The sequence below is a fragment of the Scedosporium apiospermum genome (assembly GCF_000732125.1).
Source record: "Scedosporium apiospermum strain IHEM 14462 chromosome Unknown SEQ_SAPIO_0110, whole genome shotgun sequence".
In the NCBI taxonomy this organism is placed as follows: Eukaryota; Fungi; Ascomycota; class Sordariomycetes; order Microascales; family Microascaceae; genus Scedosporium; species Scedosporium apiospermum.
In genome coordinates, this window is record NW_015971811.1 from 2,115,906 (window position 1) to 2,130,612 (window position 14,707).

The 14,707-nt window shown below is 52.7% G+C and overlaps 2 protein-coding genes and 1 pseudogene across 2 annotated transcripts; 2 read left to right on the forward strand and 1 right to left on the reverse strand.

Moving 5' to 3' along the window:
- Positions 1–1,586: 1,586 nt before the first annotated feature.
- On the reverse strand, positions 1,587–2,384 carry SAPIO_CDS7512 (annotated as a pseudogene; the record flags this gene model as incomplete).
- A 3,004-nt stretch (positions 2,385–5,388) lies between these two features.
- On the forward strand, positions 5,389–12,377 carry SAPIO_CDS7513 (Protein pyrABCN; the record flags this gene model as incomplete). The annotated part of the gene is made up of 3 exons (XM_016789361.1): positions 5,389–6,010; positions 6,079–12,185; positions 12,321–12,377. 3 exons carry the CDS (start codon positions 5,389–5,391, stop codon positions 12,375–12,377), a joined length of 6,786 nt encoding a protein of 2,261 aa, XP_016641188.1.
- Positions 12,378–13,526: 1,149 nt separating this feature from the next.
- Positions 13,527–14,532, forward strand: SAPIO_CDS7514 (Pyridoxamine 5-phosphate oxidase; the record flags this gene model as incomplete). Its single annotated transcript, XM_016789362.1, has 2 exons — positions 13,527–13,611; positions 13,748–14,532. The coding sequence occupies 2 exons, from the start codon at positions 13,527–13,529 to the stop codon at positions 14,530–14,532; spliced, it is 870 nt and encodes a 289-aa protein (XP_016641189.1).
- Positions 14,533–14,707: the final 175 nt, after the last annotated feature.

Here is a 14,707-nt window from a genome sequence, read left to right on the forward strand (position 1 = left end):
TGGGCTGAGCGTCGAGGTCATGGATTACGTTTTCTGAGTTCTCCTCTCCGCTTGGTTAAGTCCAGACTCGGAATCGTCGTCGTGGACGGCCCTGCGTGTTTTCCTTTGCAGGGAGAATTAGATGCCTGCGAGGCTATTGTGCTGTCCTTGGTCGCCGTTCGACTTTGGCGGTTGGTTGCCATCATCGAGTCAAGGGTCTTAATATTTTGCTCCTAAGGTATATCTATCTTGCCATTAGCTCCACTGCCTATAAGTCTGCACCTCTAAAGTAGAGAAACCTACCGATGGCCTAAGAGGGCAATACGATAGCTGCCTTGATGTGATGATGACCGAGACAGCGATGGAGACAAGCTGTGTTGATTGTGCCAGATGGGAGCCGTGTGAGATGTCGGATACTGGTCCTTTCTTGTTACGTGGATGGTGATTCTGTTGGGCGAAGCAGGTTATCATCCAAAGGAAAGGAAGCAGTTGGTAGCCAACGGTAGCATACCAGTCCCTGCGGGAAGAAGTTGAAAGGCCCTGTAAGAACTGACAGGCATCCTATCCATTGATCAGCAGAAAATGGTGCCGGGAAGGTCTTGGCTGAAGAAGCTGCGAAGTTCGAGGCTCAAGTCCAAGAGAGCCCCACACCAGGGACCCAGACCAGGTAAGTGATTGCCCTTACCTAGCGTTCTGGTTGGCTCGCAGGCTGAGTATACATTCACCCGATCTGATGCTCATGCATTCAAGAAGGCGGTGAGGGCCAAGGGAGAGGATCAAGGAAGCAGCCGACGGGATGTTGCACAGGGTAGAGCAGCCAGTACCACTTGACGGATTGAGTAACTTTTAGCAGAAGGAGGGGCAAGCCGGGGCACAGTTTATTGATTCGCTTCAGAATTCCCAAGTCCAGGCAATTTGCATCTTCGAAGCTTATGCCATTCTCACCAGTTTCCTGTGCCGTTAATTGGATCGAGATCGAGACCAGGTTGCCGAATGACATGTATAGCCTTCGCACTTTCAACTACCGATTCACAAATGTCCCGCTGTCTTAAAAAGTGCTCGATAGTTCCAGCCCTTGCCCAAAGAGTCAATTGATCAATGGGTTTCTTGTTGGCTGACGCCAAGTTTACAAGGGCAGTACTACCCCAGCCTTGGGAATTCTCAGTCTCGCGGGTGTCCTTCATACAGAGTAGGATTGCGAGCCAGGCTTGACCGAGCGACAGGTACCCTGGGACTGAGTAGCCCGCATCTTGTTTCCTGACTGGGAAGGCTAGCCGGGACGGTACTGCTAGTATTAATAGGACATCAGTACTTCGTGCTTTGTAAGTTTTAGGAAGTTAATACCTGGCTAAAAGACCAGGCAGGCGTTGATCTCTTAATAGTCGCCCAGCTGCCCGTCCAATGCACTTCATAACCGATACAATTCGTAAGAGCTGTGCAGATAGATGCTGCATCACATTCCAAGCCAGCCATTTGTCCCGATCAATTGCCCAAATGACACTAACTTGTAATGTATCAATCAATTGTGCATGTATGAAGTTGTAGTCATAAGAACTTGTCTTGGGGTAGTTCAGCTCTAGGAGTAACATGTGGAACCTTGTGTCGTATTATTCCTCGAGCTCGAAACTCCGCTCTCCGGGGTAGTGTACGTGCAGGGCCTTGCGAATAGCCTGCAGACACTCCGTTTTCCGGTATTGCTCTAGGTCAGGCCAGCCGTGCTCGCGATAGATGCTCTGGACCATTTCCAACATTCCCTCAGGCATACCATGGGTGTATACATCGTAGACCCTATGCCGGCTGACAGGAACGAACTTCAACTCTCGGAACTGGTCTTTCAGAGTCTCAAAAAAATCCGTCACAGTCCAGGTCCCAGAGTCTGCCCTCCACTCCGCCTCATCGGGATGCGCGTAGCCATAGGCATCGTCTTCGATGGTCTCGTAAGTCGGCTCGTCCCGGATCGCGCCGTCACATTCGACCCAGTAGACAACGGCCAGCCTGGTATCCAGCATGAAGATACTACTTTCTTCCCTCCCACTCGTGAGGCCGACAAGATAAGGAGATCTGACGTCGAGGCCACCCTCGGTGTTGCGTCTAAATTTGTAGGCGGTATTGGTGTTCTCCATAGCTGTCTTCCAGTCGGCAAAGAAGGTATCCGAAGCCCCCTGAACTTCGTTCATACTGTCGGCCGCATGGCGGAGATATGGTAAGTGGCGAAGTAGCCCAATGACCCTCTTGGCCTTGCGGATGCTTCGAAGGTTAACGGGGTTGATGTGAGGCCAACCCCCCGCTGGTGGTTCGATGACGTCCGACTCTCGGAGGTACATTTTGACAAGGAAGTGGTAAAAGTCGCGGACGGCCGCAACGCACTCGGCTCGGTCCCATTCGATGTCTTGGAGGGCAGGCATTTTTCTTATTCTCAACTCTCAGTTTTTGCGATCTGGCAAAAGGTAGACAAGGAACGTGAGAATATCATATCTCTGTATGGCTCGTGATGAGAAGGTGGGGTGGAAATGGGGTTGGAAATTGTGGCACTTTGTCGCTGCATCGTGGCTCTCGCAGAGGTACGCCAAGCCAACATCCAGGGCGGCCCGCGCCCAACATAGAACCCTGGCGTACCGAGGTATATTCTGTTAGATTTAGACCACTACACCAAAGATGAGCGACATGCCACTCTAGTAGTGGCTATCCATAAATCTATTATTTCAACATGTTCTACATAGCCTTCAGCCTAGCGATTGGGTGTGTTGTTCTGTGGGCGACCCATATGAAGAGCCGAAGGTAGACCCCCAACACCGGAACCCGGACAGCACCCGCGCCGATGCCGCCTCCAAGGAAGGGCACCCAGGCGGCCCTCTCATGCCTGGAAAGGAGCGACCGACTAATTCGAGCGTGCCGCTGGCCGCCAATCTCAACCTCTACCCACGGAAGGCTTGTTTTTTTTTTGTTAGTACTTCCCCAACCCTTGCTTGTTCCGATCCTTAACCGTGCTCCCAAGTGGTATGTCCCCTGCCCATTGTACTGTCAAGCTCCTCAAAAGTGGTGCCCCGGGCAGCAAACCAGGCGGGTTTGAGCTAGCCTGCAACAAAGCTGGCAATTTCATTCCATTAATGTGTCTTTCTTTGACAATGTCCCACTACTACGGATGGCTGGTCCCTGTACTTGGGTAGTCATTGAATTGGGCTAGGCGCCGGGCCATGCCGCTCCACTGTAGACGTGCCCTCCCATGCGCGTCCAAGAATCGACTGTCCATCAGGCATCCGGCGGCTCTCCAGATGACGACCGCTGAGAACACTGCTGGTAACGTGACGTGTACCTGTGTATATAGTGATAGTATCTAGGACCGATGCACACCTACTTTCTAGCACTCGCCAAATCATCCCTAGTGGGCTGCTCAGCTGTCCCCGGTCAGCTGGAGGCATGCACCGAAGATGTCATCAAGTTGTCAGCCGAAGCATCTAACACGACGTCTGGTGCGTGGTATCCCCTAGGACTTTGATAATATTAAACTGTGGAAGATCCAAGTCGGGAAAACATCGGTCCGAGACTGTGCCAAATTAAGTTTGTAAGAATTGAGGCTGGTTCCTCCAAGAGAGTCGGATAGTCCTCCTCATTTGCCTGACTTGGTGAGTTTTTTTCATACTTTTTGCCCTGGTTGATGCATATCGAGTCGACCTAAAGTAGTCCCTAAACCTCCTCATACTGTATATGGACGGATATTGGAGGCATTTTCGGTAACTGGCAAATATATCTTGTGTTCAAGAGGCTCTTGCTCAAAGTACTTCGTGATCCTGTCCTGGGATAAAATGGGAAGTAGATTGGCCACTGAGACCCCCACACCAAGGATCTCGACTAGGTGAGAAAAGGAAAGCGGTTGTCCTTGCCGGGCGTTCTGGTTGGCTGGCGGGTGAGCGCAGATGTCCATTCGTATTACTCCACATGCCGACCCGATCTTAGCATCCTCATGCATTCAACAAGGCGGTGAGGGAGGAGGGGGAGGATGGAAGCAGCCGACGGGATGTTGCACAGTAGTATTACTCAGTCCATGGCAGCCACTACGATCATTGGTGTGGATGTTGGGAGGAATTTTTAGTCGAAGGAGGGGCAAGTCGGATTGTTGATTCGCTTCGAATGCACTTTCCTTCAGGTGTGCCATTCTGGCCAGTCCCCGTCTAAGATGTATAGACTCATAGCGACTCTTTCGCCCTGGAGCTAGCTGAGTCTTCTACTGCTCATGCATCTCCCCCGGACGATGAATTGGGGGGATATCAGGTAACCGAAATAACATATGTAGCCTCTGCCGCGAATGTCCCGCCATCTTGACAGTACTCGTTCTAACCCCCCCTTCCCCCCTTCTCCGGCGAAAGACCCAAGACATAAACTTGGTGGCCGGTTGCAGCTTCATGGGTTTACGCTGGATGGCTGGTGTTGTTGGCTGACGCCAAATTTACAAGGCATCAATGGACCTCAGCCTTAGGAGCCCTGGAAACTCCCCGTCTCTTGCATGTACTTCGTACAAGTGTGAGGCTGGCTTGGCGGTGATGCTGGCTTACGAAGTACTATGAGGCAGCCCGCTTCTTGTTTCCTGACTGGGAAAGCTAACCGGGACGGCAGTGCTAGTATAAAAAGGACATTGGTATCCTTTGGGAAACCAGACGTTGATCAATTGATCGCCAGCAACCGCCTCCCCTCCATGGAATCAATAGTCAACAAATGTTGTCTTACCTCCAAGTTTTTGCTGAGCTAACATCAAATTGATACTCACTCCCACAAGAAGGGCCCTTGCATTTGGTTCGTAAGAGCTGTGCAGATAGATGCTGCATCACTTTCCAAGCCGGCCATTTATCCCGATCAATTGCCCAATGACACCAACTTGCAATGCATCATCAATTGTGCATGTATGAAGTTGTAGTCATAAGAACTCGTCTTGGGGTGTACCTCCTTGGCTTTGCTCAACAAGCCCCCCCTGCACGAACATTGGAAGTACCCAAGGAGGGTGTCATGCATACGGAGTTAGAGGCACCAAAAGAGGGAAACACAGACATTTATAGTTAGCCTGGTTCTACGCAAGTACAGAGGTACCTGAAGTGAAGCACAGCAAGGTTTTTTTTCTTTCTTTCTTTTTTTTTCTTCTTTTTTTCTGCCGGCGCTACCTTCACCGAAACGGGGACAAAAAAAAGAAAAAAAAAATTCTTGAGCTCTTGCCCCTCTTAAAGTCCCTCCCCTCCCCAACCTAATTCGGTAACATTTTCTTCCTTTGCAATTGCTTCGGAAACCTTCTGCTCCATTATACCATACACTTATTTTTCAGAGGCCTACCCTTCAATACCGTCTGTACGCCCATGGGAAGATTCTGACGAGGTCTGCTTGATCTGTCCCGGGCCCTCACCACCTTCTCCTGACCCCGCCACCATGGCCGACGTCAAGGTCACGCTCCCAGCCTCTGCGCGCATCTTTGGCGCAGAGGATGAGGGCTTCATGTGCCTTGAACTCGAAGATGGCTCGGCCTTCCAAGGTTACAGCTTTGGAGCTCCCAAATCCATTGCCGGAGAACTCGTCTTCGGAACTGGCATGGTGGGGTACACGGAAGGTCTCACTGATCCCTCCTACCGTGGCCAAATCCTAGTCATCACCTTTCCCGAAGTTGGAAACTATGGTGTTCCCACCCGGGAAGCCTTCGACGAGATTCTCGGCGGCTTACCAGCCTACATCGAGTCTTCTCGCATTCACATTGCCGGCTTGGTCACGGCGTCGTACTCTGGCGAGGACTACTCGCATTTCCTGGCCGAATCCTCACTCGGAACGTGGCTTAAGGAAGAGGGTGTTCCTGCTATGTATGGTGTTGACACTAGGGCATTGACGAAGAGAATCCGCAACAAGGGAGCGCTTCTCGGACGCATGCGATTCCAAAAGAAGAGCCTGGTCAATGGCACCGCCAATGGGGAAACTAGCGGTCGCATTTTGCCACTTGCCCTGGACAACTTTGAGGAAGTTGACTGGGTGAAGCCCTTCGAGACAAATATCGTGGCCGAGGGTACGCTCCGACTATGCCCTAGACTTTCGTATCATGGCATGATCAAACAAGGCTAACTATTTGCGCAGTGTCGATCAGGACCCCTAAACTGTACAAGCCCAGCCCCGCCGTTGCACGAAAGCACCCCTCTGGCCGAAACCTCCGAGTGGTGTGCCTTGATGTTGGTATGAAATACAACCAGCTACGATGCCTCCTAAGACGTGGTGTTGAGGTTCTCGTCTGCCCGTGGGACTACGATGTCGCACAAGAGGTCGGGGATGAATTCGATGGTCTTTTCATCTCGAACGGTCCTGGTGATCCCGCTCTTCTCGACGCCACCGTGCAGAATGTCACCAAGGTTATGGAACGTAACAGGGTGCCCATCTTCGGCATCTGTCTCGGCCACGAAATCCTAGCCAGAGCTAGCGGCGCCGACACCATCAAGATGAAGTTTGGCAACCGCGGTGCCAATATCCCCTGCACCAACATGATCACCGGTCGGTGCTACATTACGTCTCAAAACCACGGATATGCTGTCGATGCGACCACCCTGTCCCCAACTTGGAAGGAATTGTTTATAAACGCCAATGACGGTAGCAACGAGGGTATCTTGTGCATCAACCGACCTTATTTCAGTGTCCAATTCCACCCGGAGAGCACTCCCGGTCCCCGAGATACCGAACATCTTTTCGACATCTTCCTAGATACCATGAGCAAGTGCGCGGAGGATCCCACCAATCTTCAGAAACCTGTCAAGTTTGCCGATGAAGAGGTTGCCGAAAACTTCTTCAGCGGAAACCCGCCCAAGCGGAACCCACGCGTAGATGTCAAGAAGGTCCTGATTCTCGGAAGTGGTGGTCTGAGCATCGGTCAAGCTGGTGAATTCGACTACTCTGGCAGTCAGGCCATCAAGGCTCTTAAAGAGGAGGGGATTTATACCGTTCTGATCAACCCCAACATTGCCACCATCCAAACATCCCAGGGCCTCGCCGACAAGGTCTATTTCCTTCCTGTCAATGCTGATTTCGTTCGCAAAGTCATCCTCTACGAACGTCCGGATGCCATCTATGTCACCTTTGGTGGTCAGACTGCACTCAGTGTTGGTATCCAGTTGAAGGATGAGTTCGAAAAGCTTGGAGTCAAGGTTCTAGGAACCCCCATCGACACCATCATCACGACCGAAGATCGAGAACTCTTCGCCCGGAGCATGGACTCGATCAACGAAAAGTGCGCCAAATCGGCGTCAGCAAGCAGCGTCGAGGAGGCCATGAGGGTCGTCAACGAAATTGGCTTTCCGGTCATCGTCCGCGCTGCCTACGCCTTGGGTGGTCTGGGTAGTGGCTTCGCTAACAACGAAGAGGAACTGCTTGATCTGTGCAACAAGGCGCTCGCCGCCAGTCCGCAGGTCCTTATCGAGCGAAGCATGAAGGGTTGGAAGGAGATCGAGTATGAAGTTGTCCGAGACGCCGAAGACAACTGCATTACTGTCTGCAACATGGAGAACTTTGATCCCCTGGGTATTCACACTGGCGATTCAATCGTTGTTGCACCATCTCAAACTCTCTCCGATGAAGATTACAACATGCTGCGAACCACTGCCGTTAACGTTATCCGCCATCTTGGCGTGGTGGGAGAGTGCAACATCCAGTATGCTCTCAACCCTGACTCCAGGGAATACTGCATCATCGAGGTCAACGCGCGCCTTTCCAGGTCTTCTGCCCTCGCCTCCAAGGCCACTGGCTATCCCTTGGCCTTTATTGCTGCTAAGCTCGGTCTTGGAATTCCCCTCAAGGAGATCTCCAACTCCGTTACGAGGTCGACCTGCGCATGCTTCGAGCCATCTCTTGATTACGTCGTTGTGAAGATGCCTCGCTGGGATTTGAAGAAGTTTACTCGAGTTTCGACTCAGCTCGGATCGTCGATGAAGAGCGTTGGTGAGGTCATGAGCATTGGCAGGACTTTCGAGGAAGCGATCCAGAAGGCTATCCGCTCTATCGACTTCCACAACCTAGGCTTCGGCAGCACGAAGGCCCTCATCTCGATTGATGATGAGCTCCAAACACCTTCAGATCAGCGTCTATTCGCCATCGCCAATGCCATGTATGCTGGCTACTCTGTTGAGAAAATCTGGAGTCTTACTCGCATCGACAAGTGGTTCTTGCATAAGCTAAAGCGTCTTTCCAACTTCGAAAAGGCCATGGAGAAGTACACTACCAGCGATATTATCAAGTCCCCCGCAATTCTTCTCGAGGCCAAGAGGCTTGGCTTCAGTGACAGGCAGCTAGCCAAGTTCTGGAACTCCAACGAGATTGCCATTCGAAGGCTGAGGCAAGAATCCGGCATTGCACCTTTCGTGAAGCAGATCGATACCGTCGCCGCCGAGTTCCCTGCCTTCACTAACTACCTCTACCTAACGTACAACGCATCGGAAAGCGATGTCGACTTCGATGATCAAGGCGTCATGGTCCTTGGTTCTGGCGTTTACCGTATCGGTTCTTCCGTTGAGTTCGACTGGTGCTCTGTTCGCGCCATTCGCACCCTCCGAGACCTGGGCTACAAGACCGTTATGGTTAACTACAACCCAGAGACGGTTAGCACTGATTACGATGAGGCCGATAAACTCTACTTCGAGAACATCAATCTGGAGACTGTTCTCGACATCTACCAGCTGGAGAGTGCCAGTGGTGTTCTTGGAGCCATGGGTGGCCAGACTCCAAACAACATTGCCCTCCCCCTCCTCCGCGCCGGCGTTCACGTTCTTGGCACTTCGCCCGAGATGATCGACTCCGCTGAGAATAGGTACAAGTTCTCGCGTATGCTTGACCGCATCGGCGTGGACCAACCCACCTGGAAGGAACTCACTAGCTTCGAGGAGGCTAGGTCTTTCTGCGAGAAAGTCAGCTACCCTGTCCTGGTCCGGCCGTCGTACGTGCTTTCGGGTGCAGCGATGAACACTGTATACTCCGAAAAGGATCTCGAGAACTACCTCGCCCAGGCCGCGGAGGTGTCTCGCGAGCATCCAGTCGTCATCACCAAGTACATCGAGAATGCCAAAGAGATTGAGATGGACGCCGTCGCCAAGGACGGCAAGGTTGTTTGCAAGTACATCTCGGAGCATGTGGAGAATGCTGGTGTGCACTCTGGAGATGCTACTTTGATCTTGCCGCCCCAGGATCTCGAGCAAACCACCATTGATCGCATTGTTGAAGCAACTGAAAAGATCGCAGAGAACCTCAACGTCACCGGCCCCTTCAACATTCAGTTTATCGCTAAGGACAACGATATTAAAGTTATCGAATGCAATGTCCGTGCCTCGCGATCCTTCCCCTTTGTCTCAAAGGTCATGGGCGTCGACCTTATCGAGATTGCGACCAAGGCTATCATGGGGCAGCCATTCATCGAGAACCCACCCAGTGACTTGCCCCCTGACTGCGTTGGTGTGAAGGTGCCTCAGTTCAGTTTCTCCCGCCTTTCCGGTGCCGACCCTGTGCTCGGTGTCGAGATGGCGTCTACTGGAGAAGTTGCGTGCTTCGGCGTCGACAAGTATGAGGCGTACCTCAAGGCGTTGATCTCGACGGGCTTCAAGATCCCCAAAGAGAACATTTTGCTCTCTATCGGATCTTACAAGGACAAGAAGGAAATGCTCCCCTCGGTGCAGAAGCTTCAACGACTTGGCTATAAGCTCTTCGCCACTGCCGGAACGGCAGACTTCCTCCAGGAGCACGGAATCCCAGTCCAATACCTCGAGGTTCTTGAAAAGGATCTCGAGGGCCAAAAGTCGGAGTTCTCTCTGACCCAGCACCTGGCCAACAACATGATTGACTTGTACATCAACCTTCCTTCTAACAACCGCTACCGACGCCCGGCTAGCTACATGAGCAAGGGATACCAGACCCGACGAATGGCCGTTGACTACCAGATTCCGCTGGTCACCAACGTGAAGAATGCCAAGATCCTCATCGAAGCCATTGCACGTCAATTTGACCTTGAAATCTGCAAGCGAGACTTCCAGACCAGCCACAAGACGGTGGTCTTCCCAGGGTTGGTCAATGTCGCCGCCTTCGTACCTGGACTTGTGTCTCCCGGCAACGACGACCTCAAGACCATCACCAAGGCGTCTGTCCTCGCCGGCTTCAGCATGCTCCGTGTCATGCCTCTCGGCTTGGAAGGCTCGATTACGGACGCGCTGTCCTTGAAGGTTGCCCAGCAGAACTCCAAGGCCGGAGGTTACTGCGACTTCAATTTCTCCGTTGCCGCAACCAGCGACAATGCGGAGCAGATCAGCCAAGTTACAGGAGAAGTGGGATCTCTGTTCATCCCTTTCAACCATCTCTCTTGCAACATTAGCAAGGTTGCTACTGTGACGGCGCATTTCGAGTCGTGGCCTCAGCTGAAGCCTATTATTACGGACGCCAAGCTCACCGACCTGGCTTCGGTCCTTCTTCTGGCCAGCCTCCACGACCGACGCATCCACGTGTCCTCGGTTACCACGAAGGAGGACATCCGTCTCATCGCGCTCAGCAAGAACAAGGGCCTGAAGGTCACCTGCGATGTTTCGATCTACGCGCTCTACCTGTCCCAGGATGACTTCCCTGGCTACGAGAAACTGCCCACCGCAGAAGATCAGCGAGCTCTGTGGGAGCATCTCGACACCATTGACGTCTTTGCCATCGGAAGCCTCCCATACCAGCTAGCGGCGTCGCGTGGCTACAAGCCCGATGCTTCTGTTGGTATCGCCGAGAGTCTGTCTCTGCTGCTGACATCCGTTGCGGATGGACAACTCACTCTCGACGATGTCAAGACGAGGCTCTACGACAACCCGGTTGAGATCTTTGAGCTACACGACCAGCCCGGATCATCAATCGAAGTGGAGGTTGACCGACCATTCCAGGTCACGACCGAGGGTGTTAGTTGGACACCTTTCGCCGGGCGGACTCTCAAGGGATGCGTCCAGCGAGTGACTTTCATGGGCAAGACTATCTGCATGGACGGTGAGCTTCTGGATGGCCGACCGCTGGGCCAGGATGTGTCCTCTCACATACCCCCGTCGCACACTGTCCTGCCTCTGCCTCTGCCTATGTCGCCGCCGATGAAGCCACTACAGCCTTTCGAGTCTCCCCTGGACCTTGCCGGACGTCGGGCGTCGTTCCTTTCCCCCGGTCAGCGGCCGTTCGCGCGGCCAAAGATGCTGGAAGGTATGGGTGCTGGATTGTCACCTGCGCTTAGGCCGTCGCCCTTCGAAGAGGCACCCGCCCCCGTCTTGCCAGGCCAGCTGCAAGTGCAAGGACACCAAGCGGCTGCGATCTTGGATCTGATCTCGCAGCCGTCTCCGTTCAAGCGATCGCATGTCCTCTCGGTGAAGCAATACACGCGAGCTGATCTGCACTTGCTCTTCACCGTAGCACAGGAGATGCGACTCGGGGTTCAGCGCGAAGGCGTTTTGAACGTTCTTAAGAGCCGCGTCTTGGTCACGTTATTCTACGAGCCGTCTACACGAACGTCGTCCTCGTTCGACGCGGCCATGCAGCGACTCGGCGGACGAACGATTGCAGTTGCGACTTCCCAGTCATCAGTTAACAAGGGAGAGACTTTGCAGGACACGCTGAGGACACTAGGTTGCTACGGCGATGCCATTGTCTTGCGCCATCCCGACGAGTCCAGCGTGAACACGGCGCAAAAGTACTCGTCGGTGCCTGTGATTAACGGAGGTAACGGAAGCAAGGAACACCCGACGCAGGCATTCCTCGATCTGTTCACGATTCGCGAGGAGAGGGGCACGGTCGAGGGCCTGACGATTACTTTCGTCGGTGATCTCCTCTACGGACGCACGGTGCACTCGCTTGTGTACCTCCTCCGTCACTACCAGGTTAGGATCCAGTTGGTGGCTCCTCGAAGACTGGCGCTCCCCGCCGAGCTTCGCGACCAGCTCATCGCCGAGGGGCGCCTGCTACGCGAGTCGGAGGTTCTGACGAAGGAAATCCTTGCGGACAGCGATGTTCTCTACTGCACACGCATCCAAAAGGAGAGGTTTCCGTCGGAGCAGGACTACGAGAAGGTCAAGGGATCGTACCGCATCGACAACGCTACTCTCAAGTACACGAAGCCGGAGACGGTCGTCATGCATCCCCTGCCAAGGAACGAAGAAGTTGCGGAAGAGGTTGACTTCGATCAGCAGAGGGCGGCGTACTTTAGACAGGTAAGGGTGTTTTTTTTTTTAATCTTTTTGGCTCTCCTTTCGGGAAAGACGACGGCCATCTGTCGCTCTTGGCTTGAGGAGCCTTCCCTTAGTTAGATGGCTAGGCGTGTGAGGGGTTTGCTAACATGACTACAGATGCGATATGGTCTGTACTGCCGCATGGCTCTGCTGGCGCTGGTGATGGGTCCTTGAAGCGAGTGGATGGGACACTTTTACCAGTCGGGCGGTGCTCATGCTCAGGCATATGGATGACGGACCAAAGGGGGGGACAAGCTCGAGGGGAGGAGGACTGTTGCAACAGATTGGACGCCAACTGAGAGACTATCAGAATTTGTCATTTTCCGCCTGTTTTGCTTTCTTTTTTCTTATTTCCTTTCTTTCTGCATCTTCACATTCTACTACCATTTACCGAGAAAAGCCGAAACCGAAAAAGTCATGGATTGTTATTTTTGGAATGGTTTATCTTTCACGTCTAGTCTCTGGAACCTGCATACATTGTTCAAAAGCCGGAGAGCGGTAGAGTGGTTAAGGGGCCCCGGGTTGGGACTTGCCAGTGCGTATTAGACCTTAAAAACATGAGCGCCACCTGCTCTGTATTTGTATGAATTGGCGTTTGGGGGGGAGGCGTTATTTCATTTTCTTTTCACCGTCGATTTCGTCGATTCAGTCTAGTTATGTATGATACCACGATTTGTATGTATAGATTATGTGTATATTCATTGTATCGTTAGTTTGATGAGTATGTCTTCTGTGTGTCCATTCAGTTGCTTGGCTGTTGCTTGGCTTGTTTGCTCTCATTCTCGAATTCGATAGACAAGAATAGCGGTGTCAGAATGATCAATTGATTGATTGCTCGATTTGAATCTCACCGCATCTGGATTCTGGCTTCTGGCTTCTAGACCCGACCAAACTCGGAAGACTTCAAACATGTCACGCTGCGTGAATATTTTCTCGGCGACAAAACTAAAAATAAAACCCGCCCATATCGCTCGATTCCGACATGCCGACCTTCTGGATTCTTCGCCATCACTCCACTGCTAAACTCCTCGCGGCATTAGTCTCCCCAAGTTCCCGCCTCGAACGTTTCTCGTTCCTCGTGCCTCGTTCCGTTCCCCTTAGAAACCTCTCCCAGTGATTTGGTGCCCCTCTCTTCCCGTCCCTCTCCTGTCGTGATCCCACTGTGTATATATCAAGCCTCTTTCTCGCCTCATCCGAATCTTAAAAAATCTTGTTCCAATTATTCGTGCCTTAGCCTCAAAGTTTACTTCTACTTCCTATTTAGTATTTCTAGAATTAATTCCTCAATCCCGTTTTTCAATCTTCCTTCCTTGAATTCAGTGGATGATCCAGAGAATTGTACCCCGCATCGACGTCGCCTGTACCACGAGAATGGCACTGCATCCGCTCCAAGACGAAAAGCTCATCTGTACGTTTTTTTACCTTCCAAGCAAAAATAAAATAAACCAAAAATTCAGAGAAAAAGAATATCGCAGTGAAAGAGGAGAGAGAGAGAGAGACCCGGAGAAGACCACCAGGCTAACAGAGCTCATCGTCAAAAACAGTCGGACCCTCCGAAGGCAAAGCCCCCCAATTCACCCTCGGCACCCTCCACCGCGCCGACCTCAACCCAACATCTCCCATCCCCCAATTCCACGCCTGGTACACCCAAGCCCGCGCCGCCGGCCTGCCCGCCCCGCAGACCTGCGTCCTCTCGACGGCCTCCCTCCCCTCGGGCCGTGTATCCTCGCGCCTCGTCTACCTCAAGGAGCTCGACGGCGCGGGCTCCTTCGTGATATACTCCAACTTCGGCACGTCGCGCAAGGCCGAGGACCTCGAGACGAACCCCTCGGCGAGTCTGGTGTTTTGGTGGGAGCCGCTGCAGAGGCAGGTGAGGGTGGAGGGGGTTGCGGAGCGGATGACGCCGTTGGAGAGTCAGGAGTATTATGATACGAGGGAGAGGGGGAGTCGGATTGGGGCTTGGGCGAGTAAGCAGAGTGTTGTGTTGAGGCCGAAGGGGGAGACGAATGGGCAGGCGAATGGCGTGAAGAAGGAGGGCGGGGAGGAACAAGGCAAACAGGAGGATGGTGATGTCGTCGAGGATGATGGCAGGGCAAGGTTGGAGGAGTGGGTTGAGAATGTGGAGCAGAGGTTCGAAGGGCAGGAGAAGATCCCCATTCCTGATTTCTGGGGCGGGCTGAGGATCGTGCCGGATCGGATTGAGTTTTGGCAGGGGAGGAAGAACCGGCTCCACGATCGCTTTGTCTACGAGCGGGAGGGCGGTCCCGTTGAGGACGGCAAGAAGGGAGTCAAGGACGCGAAGTGGACCTTGCAGAGGTTGAGCCCGTAAAAGTATCAATGATTGAGGGAGGTGATGGAGAGAGCTACGATTAGAGCATCCGCAGGCTATACTAGACATGTCTACTACATCATTAGAGACGAGACGCAATCGATAAACAATCCTAATACAACAAAAGTCGTTTGAACTCTGGAGAAGATGATACTGCGAAACCAGTCTTAACAAT